The sequence below is a fragment of the Prunus dulcis genome, chromosome 6 (genome assembly GCF_902201215.1).
Source record: "Prunus dulcis chromosome 6, ALMONDv2, whole genome shotgun sequence".
Classification (NCBI taxonomy): Eukaryota; Viridiplantae; Streptophyta; class Magnoliopsida; order Rosales; family Rosaceae; genus Prunus; species Prunus dulcis.
In genome coordinates, this window is record NC_047655.1 from 16638504 (window position 1) to 16648477 (window position 9974).

The 9974-nt window shown below is 38.0% G+C and overlaps 1 protein-coding gene across 1 annotated transcript; it reads right to left on the bottom strand.

Annotated features, from left to right (window-relative positions):
- Positions 1–693: 693 nt before the first annotated feature.
- On the bottom strand, positions 694–4012 carry LOC117631850 (pentatricopeptide repeat-containing protein At4g39530). The gene has a single exon (XM_034365174.1). The coding sequence runs from the start codon at positions 3907–3909 to the stop codon at positions 1375–1377; it is 2535 nt and encodes an 844-aa protein (XP_034221065.1). The 5' UTR covers positions 3910–4012; the 3' UTR covers positions 694–1374.
- Between the last annotated feature and the right edge of the window lie 5962 nt (positions 4013–9974).

A 9974-nucleotide genomic window follows, 5' to 3' on the forward strand; every position in this document is an offset into this window, starting at 1 on the left:
TATAGGAATTCAATTGTGTAGGGTTTATTTATAATATTAGTGCTAGAAATGGGTATATCACTAAATATCTCTTCTGAATATTCAATTTTCCATACCAAAAAAAAAAAAAAGAACATTCAATTTTCTACAGCCAGAATTGTCAAGTCTTGTAATTGAACACGCCATTTCTTGACATGATATGAGCAATATATATATATATATATACTGCGTGCTTGAAGCTCCTCTAACATTGAAAAGAAAAATGGCTGCGGGAAAATATGTTGTTCTTGATCTAGAAACTGGCCAAGAAAAGCAAATAGTTATCGTGCCAGACACATCGGAAGTCAGGGTTTGGCCTTTCATTCTCATGTTTTTCCTCTTCTCGCTTGCAGCTATAGCAATCGCCACAGTTTTCTGGTGATAAAGGAATCAATAAAAATCTAACAGGAGGAAAAGGCTTGGAGTTGGTTGAGGTTGCTAGAAAAAATGTTGGCGGTCATCATTTATCTTTAATTAATTAAATGGTACAAAATTCATGTAATTATTTTTAGTATTTTTCTTTTTAGCATTAGTGAGTTAGTTTGTTATAAAAAAAAAAAAAAAAAAAAAAAACTTGCAAGTCAGTCTTGATTAGGACATTTCTGCGCTTGTTGGTCTAGCAACTCTGGTTGAAGCAAATTCGCAAAGCTAAAATACAGGTGCAGATGCAGAGGCTTAACTCTCTAACAAGTGGTTTTTTCTTTCTTTTCGTTAGCACATGAAAGGAACAAAAAGAAAACAGAGAGAAAAAAAAGTATAGCAACCTTAAAATGGTGAGGGTTTGGAAGACTGCATTTTTCAATCAATTTTCCTGTAATATTTCGTCATTCTCATGTTGTATAAGAATGAAGACGTGCATTAACTTGCTTTCACAACATTCATGCATATATACATTTGGAATTGATTTTCTGTTTACACGTACACGTCATCTCGATCCAAATTTCGTGGTATTTCTCTCTCGTTTGTTGAAAAATGTCTCAAGTTCAAATCTCCTCTCCCATTTCAATAAAAAGAATAAAAATTTCTTAGGATTATCTGTGCCGTGATAATGTCTTTACCAGCTTCTTAAATGGGACTTGTGCTTCAAACTCAAGAGAAAATCCACCATCATTATCACAGCACTTAAGCTGAGATGGCAAAGGCAAATCCTTTGCAGTTAAAAGCCAAGAAGAAGCGGCTACAAACCAGTTCATATGCACCAGCTAAAACACCCATATTAGAAGAAGCCCAAGATATAGCTCTTATCAAGCTCAAACCTTCACTCAAACAAGATGCACACTGCAAATTTTCATTTCCTGGTTTGATCAGGGGCTCATAATGTTGGCTTCACTTAGCATTATCCCACCATGCTTCTCCTCAATCATTTATCAGAAGTGTCGTAGTGTCAGGCACATAACCAAGCCCTTTCATCTGCAGAATCAAACTGTCTAGAATTGAAAGTATAAGACCGGTCTCGCGATGCGTTCTATCTTTTGCAGCAAATGTATGAACTTCGTTATTCGCTTCAACCCAACTACGCCCGGTTTCTTTCACCACCCCGTTGTATTCCATTTTTTCCCTCACCCTCTTGACATCAGCCCACATACCTTTGGATGCATAAATATTTGAAAGTAAGATATATGATCCACTATCTACTGGATCACTCAAAATTGCCATCTCTGCTGCATACCTCCCCAATTCAATGTTGCCTGCAGCTGTGCATGCACTGAGCAAGCTCCTCCATACAATCGCTGCTGGTTTTATCGGCATTTTCATAACAAATTCCTTAGCTTCAAATAATTTACCAGCACGACCCAGGAGAGAAACTATGCAAGCATAATGCTCTGTCCCTGGTTCGATTCCAAACCGAGGCATTGATTCAAAGTGGCGAAGTCCATCATCCACAAGGCCTGCATGGCTACAAGCTGATAGCACACCCACAAATGTGATAAAGTTGGGTTTTATTTGCCCCTTCATCATTCTATCAAACATAATAAGGGCTTGTTCTGCTTCTCCATGTTGGGCATATGTTGAGATTATGGAATTCCAACAGGCAACATCGCTCCAAATTTTGGAATCAAATATTTTGCAAGCCTCTTCAATGCTTCCACAATTGGAATACATATCCACGAGGGCATTTGTGACAAATGGATCACTGTCAAGACCCATCTTAATGAGCTGGTTATGGAACTGTTGACCATGCTGGATACTTGCTAGGTTACTGGCAGCTGAGACTAGGGCAGCAAAAGTAAATTCATTGGGGTTTTGTCTTGATAACTGTAATTCCAAGTATAACTTGAGAGCCTCTTCACTTTCCAGCTGTTGGGTGTATCCGCAGAACATCGCATTCCACACTACAATGTCTTTCTCATTCATCTCCTCAAATACAAGTCTGGCATCACTAATAAATGAGCACTTAGAATAAACATCTATGAGAGCACTGCCAGCAAATACGTCCAAACAGTACCCATATTTGGTGACCAGACCATGGATTTGCTTGCTCAATTCCAATGCAAATAAAGCAGCTGAGACACCAAGAAGGCTAACGAATGTCAAGAGACTCGGGTGGAGCAATCTAAGCCTCATCTCATTGAAAAGATCCAGCACTTCAGACATCTTATCCTGTCTTGAGTATCCTTCAATCATTGCATTGTAAGAGACCACATTATGATCAGCCATTGAATCAAAAACTCGTCTTGCATTAGTAAGGGAATCACATTTTGCATACATATCAATCAAACTATTCTTCACATAATCTTCATAAACAAGATTAACTCTGATAGCATACGCGTGCACTTCTCTCCCATGATTAAGGGCCTCAAGTGAAGCACATGAAGTAAGAATACTACTGCACCCGAATCCATCTAGCTTCCAACCCAATCTGGCCATTTCAGAAAATAGCTTAACAGCCTCTCGGTTAATTGAGTTTTGCATATACCCAGCTATCATTGTGGTCCATGAAATGAGGTCCTTGACTACTATTGTATTGAATAGCTTTCGTCCTGCCTGCACTTCACCGCACTTTGCGTAGAAATCTACAAGTACATTAACAACTGAAACATCCATTACTGTTCCCCTTCTAAGCACATAAGCATGGATTTGCTTGCCACCTCCAATGAACTTGAGCGCAGAACATGCAGTCAGAAGACTAGAAAGCACATATTTATCAGGAAGAACGTCAGTGTCTCTCATTTGGTTGAACAGTTTCAAAGATACTTCACTTCTTCCGCATTTTGCATACCCTGATATCATGATAGTCCAAGTAACTGCACTTTTTACTTTTAAACCTTCAAAAATTAGTTTTGCTTCTTCTATATCACCATTTTTTGAGTAAAAATCGACTAAAGAAGTACCCACATAAACTTCCTGATCAAAACCAGTCTTCGCAACAAAACTATGCACTTGAGCACCTTGATCAACCCCTCCCAATCGCGTACAAGCCCGAATAACACTAGCTAAAGTATATTCATTCGGCTTCCCATCGGAATTCCGGCAGAACTCTGAAAACATCACCAATGCTTCTTCGTCATTACCATGCTTGGTATACATAGAAACCATAGAGGACCAAGTAACTGAGTTCTTTTCAGGCATTTTATCAAACAGTTTCCGCGCGTAAACAATAGAGTCAGATTTTGCGTAAGAGTGCAATAGAAGATTAGCAAGAAAAACATCATCTTGAAAGCCCGATACGACAACCTGGGCATGCATTCTCTTATCGTACCAAATGGGTTGGTCTGAAACGCGTAGTTGTAAGAGGTTGACCAATGCCCGCCTTCTGCTTTGGAGATTTCGGATTGGAAGACATGGGTCTTGTGACTGAAGAACAGGGCACGCAAAGGTGGAGAAGTTGAGGGCTTCTGTCTTGGTAATCTTCTTCTGACAATGTCTTAGGTGCAGTGCAAAGTTTCTCATACCAAAGGAGAGGAAGTTCTATTCAAATTGTGTGTGTTTCCTTTCTTTTATAATACTGGTACATGACAGAGGCTGATTGTAGTTTGCACCCAAGATATACTTTCATCTGTATTATTGGCTGGCTGACAACATTGTGAGTACTGGTTAACATCGTTTTGAACTCAACCATTTTTGTCTAATTTTTTTGCTTTTGTTTTACTTTTTTTTACAAGCAAGAAAGGGGAGATTCGAGTACAGGAGTGAATGGATCTCCAATGGTGCGTGGCTAAATATAGCCCACCATTTATAGTTTTGTAAGAAACAGTGATGGGCTATATTTTTTACAGTAGTGCATGCTAAATCATATCTTTTTTAATTTTGTAATAGTTTTTATTACATTCTTTAAACATATTGGATAATTTAATTAAAGTACTATTTTATACCATATTTAAAATTTATTTTAGAAGAGAAAAAAAAGTTCGTATAGGATTTTTGACATTCACGAATAGGATTTTAGAAAAGAAAAATATTTTCGGATATGATAAGATTAATTTAAAAACAACAACAGTCCACCCAAGAAACTAAAACATTAATTTAAAAATAACAACTGGCCCACCCAATAAATAATAAAATAAGATATAACCGACCCAAGAAGTATGCCACTTTTGGCCCTTTTGGCCCGCTAACTAGGTTTGGCTTGGAGATGGGTTTTGGGTGTGAAAGGGCTATATTTGAGGATTTAACCCACTATTGGAGATGGCCTAACTGCTCTTAACCACTTGAACAAGCTAACAAGCTCATGCTGAAGTGTAGTTTGTTAGTTTTGAACTAGTGGTGGATCCAAAATTTGAAACTTGACTCGATAAAACTTACATTAGAAACCCAACAAAAAATCAAATAAACTCTCATAATAACATCAATGCCTTTAATCAAACATTAACATACAACAACAAATCAACCATCTCAACAATACCCATATAAAATCAAACATCTCAACAAAATTCCTAAAATAAAAACCTAATTAATTTCAACAAAATCCCCATATTATAATTCTTTCTTAATCAACCTTATAGTATATTAGAACACATCAATGCCCCAGTCGTAGGACCGCCCCTATTTTGAATTCATTACAAGTTTACTTTGAATGGGTGAAGTTGTGAATAAGGGAAAGAAAGATTGGATATGAGATAAACTACCCTCCCTATTCAATTTAATTATTGGGTTTTCATGTATAGATTATGAATTGTAATGTAAAATTCACTTCCTTTTTTTATTTTATTTCGTTTGTGTTAGTAAACACGGATAAGTTAGGAATCAAAATAATTCCAATATTAATTCTAGATAAGTAAACATTATATCAATCTTTTGGTAGTTTTCCAATTCTCAAGGGTGACCAAAATTATAGACTTATAAAAACAAAAGTACGCTAATTACAGTTTCAAATTTACATTTTTATTTCCACTATTTTTCAACATATCATCTTCAACAACCGAGGGCGGAACTAAGGGTGGCTGAGGTATGCTCTTGAGAGAGAGATATATATATATATATATATATTCAACATTTATCAATTTCTTGTTTCTCCCCTCTCTCTTTCTTCTCTCTTTTCTTCTTTTTCTGATTTACAAGTTCACATTCAGATCTACAAGTGCAACAAAGTTTTAGTGTTTATGCCTCAGTTTAAATTTTTGGGATATGCTACGGCTACAAATTGTACTTTTGTTTGTGTTTTTGCTTCCCATAGTTTCAGTTTTGATTCCCACTCGATTCTCACTGTATTAATTCGCATACGGAAAAAAAAATTGGCTCTCATTGTTTATATAGATCTCTCATCTAAAAAAAAACTATAGCACACTCCTAGAAAAATTCATAGATCCGCCATTATCAACAACTACAGATTTCTAATGTTCGACATGTGTATTGTGAAGCAAATATGATCGCTGATGCTGTCACTAATTTGGGTCAGCATAAACAACATCTTTGTTTACGGTTTACTAATTTCCCCAAAATTCATGACTATGAGGTTGTTGTTTGATCAAAGGAATATTGGAATCCCACAAGATTCTCCTTGTAATTTTATTTTGTACTTCAAAAAACAAATGAAGTACAAGTGTGGTTGGTTTTCCTATGACGTTGATTATCGTTGTGAGATTAGCCTTACTCTTTTAAGTGCTACAAGAGATAACACCTTTAATACAACTTCTTTTTTTTTTTTTGGTACAGAGGAGGGCAAAAGCCCCAAACCAAAAAGAAACTAAACAGAAACTAGACGAGGTCTAACAGCACCTCTAACATCAGCAGCTAACACATTACTAAGAAAAGCTGGAGCCTCAAGAAACACATGGAGACCAGGAGCAAAATCATAACACTTCACAGCAAGAGCATCCGCAGCACAATTTTGTTCACGGCAAATATGCTTCACAAAGCAGCGCCAATCCTCATGAATCTTCATTTTGCAGCAATTGATAATACTAAAGAGAGGGAGCGTTGCCACAATAGGACTTTTTAACAAAGCCACAGCAAAAGTAGCATCACACTCAATCTCCACTGTGCAAAAGCCAGCATCCCAAGCCATACCAAGCCCCCAAAAAAATCCCCCATAACTCAGCTTCAATGACGGAACCATAGCCCAGATTCACAGAGAAACCCTTGATCCAATTCCCACAAGAGTCTCTTAACAGACCCCCAGCCCCAATAAGACCAGAGGAATTAATTCTGCTACCATCAGTGTTAACTTTACAAACACCAGGAAGAGGGGCCATCCAATGGAGAAGAACAACACTACGCTCAGGGAGAATAGCCATTGGATTACAAGCCAAAAACCACTCAAAAGCATACTGATAAATCATCAGATGAGGATCAGCAAGCAAAAGAAAATTTTGATCAAAAACCACTTTACATCTCCATTTCCAAATAAACCAGAGAATGATAGCAAAAACCAAATACCAAGGCAGGCCATGGACAACAAACCTCCTAGAATTCAAATTATGCAACAGCCAATCATCATAATCATCCATCAATTGACCAACCTCCACTCTCCCAAACCCAAGTCTATTCCAAATTGCAAGAGTGGCAGTACAATCCTTAAAGAGATTAGCACAAGATTCCAAAGGACAAACACATCTAGGACAATCAGCAACATTAGTGAGCTTTCTCTTCTATCTTTGAGCATTCATAAGTAACTTCTTATGACACAACAGCCAGAGGAAGGTCTTAACCTTTGGCGGAACATGAAGCTTCCAAATAAAATCTCATTTCCACTTAGCACTACCCTCATCCAGATAAAAGGTGCTATAGGCAGTTTTTACATAAAATTAGCCATTAGAGGTGGGCTGCCAGATGCATTTATCCTCCCTACTACCATTATAGCCAGCATGAGTACTAAGGATCAAGTTGACAATATTTATAGGCAGGCATTCCAATAAGCAATTGAAATCCCAAACCCCATCCTCCAAAAAATCATTAACATTTAATTGAAGCATGTCCTCAGATAAATCAATCAAAGCAAATTGCTGTAAAGGGCCACAACTAAGCCATCTGTCAGTCCAGAACAAGACATCATCCCCAGACCCCACACGCCATTTAACACCTGCAGAAAGAACTTGAGCACCATGTAAGATACCCTTCCAGACATTGGAGCTACTCTGGAACTGCAGATCTTTAGCCGCAAGAATATCGCAATGCCTTAGATACTTAGCATTAAACACTTGAGCTCAAAGACCTTGCTCACGTTGCAACAAGCGCCAACCAGTTTTAGCAAGAAGAGCTTGATTCATCCAAGCAAAATTTTTAATACCCAAACCACCAGCAAATTTAGGCTTATAGACAGTGTCCCAATTGACCAAGTGAACCTTTGCTTGATCAGTAGAATGCCCCCATAAAAAATTTCTGTTTAACTGATCAAGTTTCATACAGATGGAAACTGGCAGTTTAGCTGATTGCATGGAATAAATAGGAATGGCAGAGGTGACTGATTGCAACAGGGTTAAGCAACCAACCATAGAAAGAGTATGACTTTTCCAAGAAGATAACCTCCTTTGGACTTTATCAATAATCTCTTGGTAAGGAGCCTTAGTAACACGAGTGTGAATAAGAGGAACACCAAGATACTTGCCAAGACAAGTAGTGAGAGGGGAACCACATATAGTTGCAATAGTTTGAACCAACTCAGGAGAAGTATTTGGGGAAACATAGATCATAGATTTCTCAAAGCTGACCTTCTGGCCGGAGAGACTACAAAAATCATCTAAACATTTCTTCATAACAATAGCTTGATTGACAGAAGCTTTTCCGAAGAGAATCAAATCATCCGCAAAAAAGAGATGAGAGATAAAAGGACCACTTTCCCAGATCTGCACTAGTTTCCAAGTCTTGTCTTGAACAGCCTACTGGATAATATGAGAAAGCTTTTCCATGCACAAAACAAAGAGATATGGGGAAAGAGGGTCCCCTTGCCGAATGCCACATTTAGGAGAGAAAGAATCAGTTAATTCACCATTGAGAATCACCTTATAACACACAGAGTTAATACACTGCATTAAAAGCTCAAGAATTCTCCCACGAATCCCAACCTCCCAAAGCACTTCTCTAATGAAATCCCAATTTAACCGATCATAAGCTTTGGATAAGTCAATTTTCCAAGCAATGAAACCCTTGCTCCCTTTAGAATTTTTAAACTTATGCAGCATTTCTTGGGCCACAACAATATTATCAACAATTTGTCTCCCTGGGACAAAGCTCACTTGATTAGGACTAACCAAATTGGCCATACAAGGTCGAAGCCGAGCAACAAGAATCTTGGAAATCACTTTATAGATGGTGTTGCAAAGACTGATGGGGCAAAGCTGAGACATGGAAACAGGTCTCTCAACTTTAGGCACCAAAGCAATCAACGTCTCATTGATACTCTCAGGAAGAGAAGCAGTTAAAACACAATCCTTCACCAAAGCAATAATATCAGCAGAGCACATCCCCCAACATTTCTGATAAAAGAGGGCAGGAAATCCATCAGGACCAGGAGTTTTTAATCCCCCAATAGCAAACATACTATTTTTAACTTCATCATCAGTAACCTCACAACTCAAGCCCTCTAAATCCGAATCAGCCAACCTTGGAAAAAAATGAGGGAGCAATCTATAGTCATCAACCAAACCAGTTTCACCAAACAGCCCTTGGAAATAATTGACAATAGTCAGTTTCATTCCAATCTTGTTAGTGATCCAAATTCCAGCCTCATTATTCAGACCTTCAAGTTTATTCCTCCTCCTCCTTATGACAGTAGACAAGTGAAAAAGTTGAGTGTTTCTATCCCCTTCCTTCAACCAAGTATTTCTAGACTTCTGTAACCAAAACAACTCTTCCTGCTCAAGGATCAAATTATACTCAGTAGATAACTCATTCTCAAGCTGACTGAGATAAGGGTTATAATTTAAACATAACTTCCTTTGAATTCCTGCAAGTCTAGCCAAAAGTCTTCGTTTCTTTCGAAAAAGACAACCAAAAACCTGCCTATTCCAAGAAACAAGAGGGGACACAAGTCCAGCATATTTCAAAACCGCATTACCATTATTAGACTGCCAAAGATCAGCAATAAACTCAGAAAACTTAGGGTGGGTGAACCACATGGCTTGAAACCGGAAAGGCACACAATCTTTATCAGGGAGATAAGCAAAAGACAATCTAACCATGATAGGACAGTGATCCGAATTCACCCTAGGCAAGTGGGAAAGATAGGCCTCAGGAAATAACAATCTCCACGCAATATTACTCAACCCCCTATCAAGCCTTTTCCAAATGATAGCATCAACATTCCTTTTATTACACCACGTGAACTTGGCTTTAGAGAAACCTAAATCAATTAGCTGATTACGATCAATCCAATTAATAAAATTTTGACCACCGGAATCAAAGTTGCCACCAGACTTTTCAGCANCACAAGCAATGTCATTAAAATCCCCTAAAATCAACCAAGGGCAGCTTANAAGCCTGAGCAAGACCATCAAAATAAGCCCAAAGAGACTCACGAATACCTGGGCAAGGGTTAGCATACACTACAGTGAGCAACCACCAATTAGTCCCCAATTGCA

Coding starts and splice junctions, on each gene's coding strand:
- LOC117631850 (XM_034365174.1), bottom strand. CDS start 3,909: ATGAGAAACTTTGCACTGCACCTAAGACATTGTCAGAAGAAGATTACC.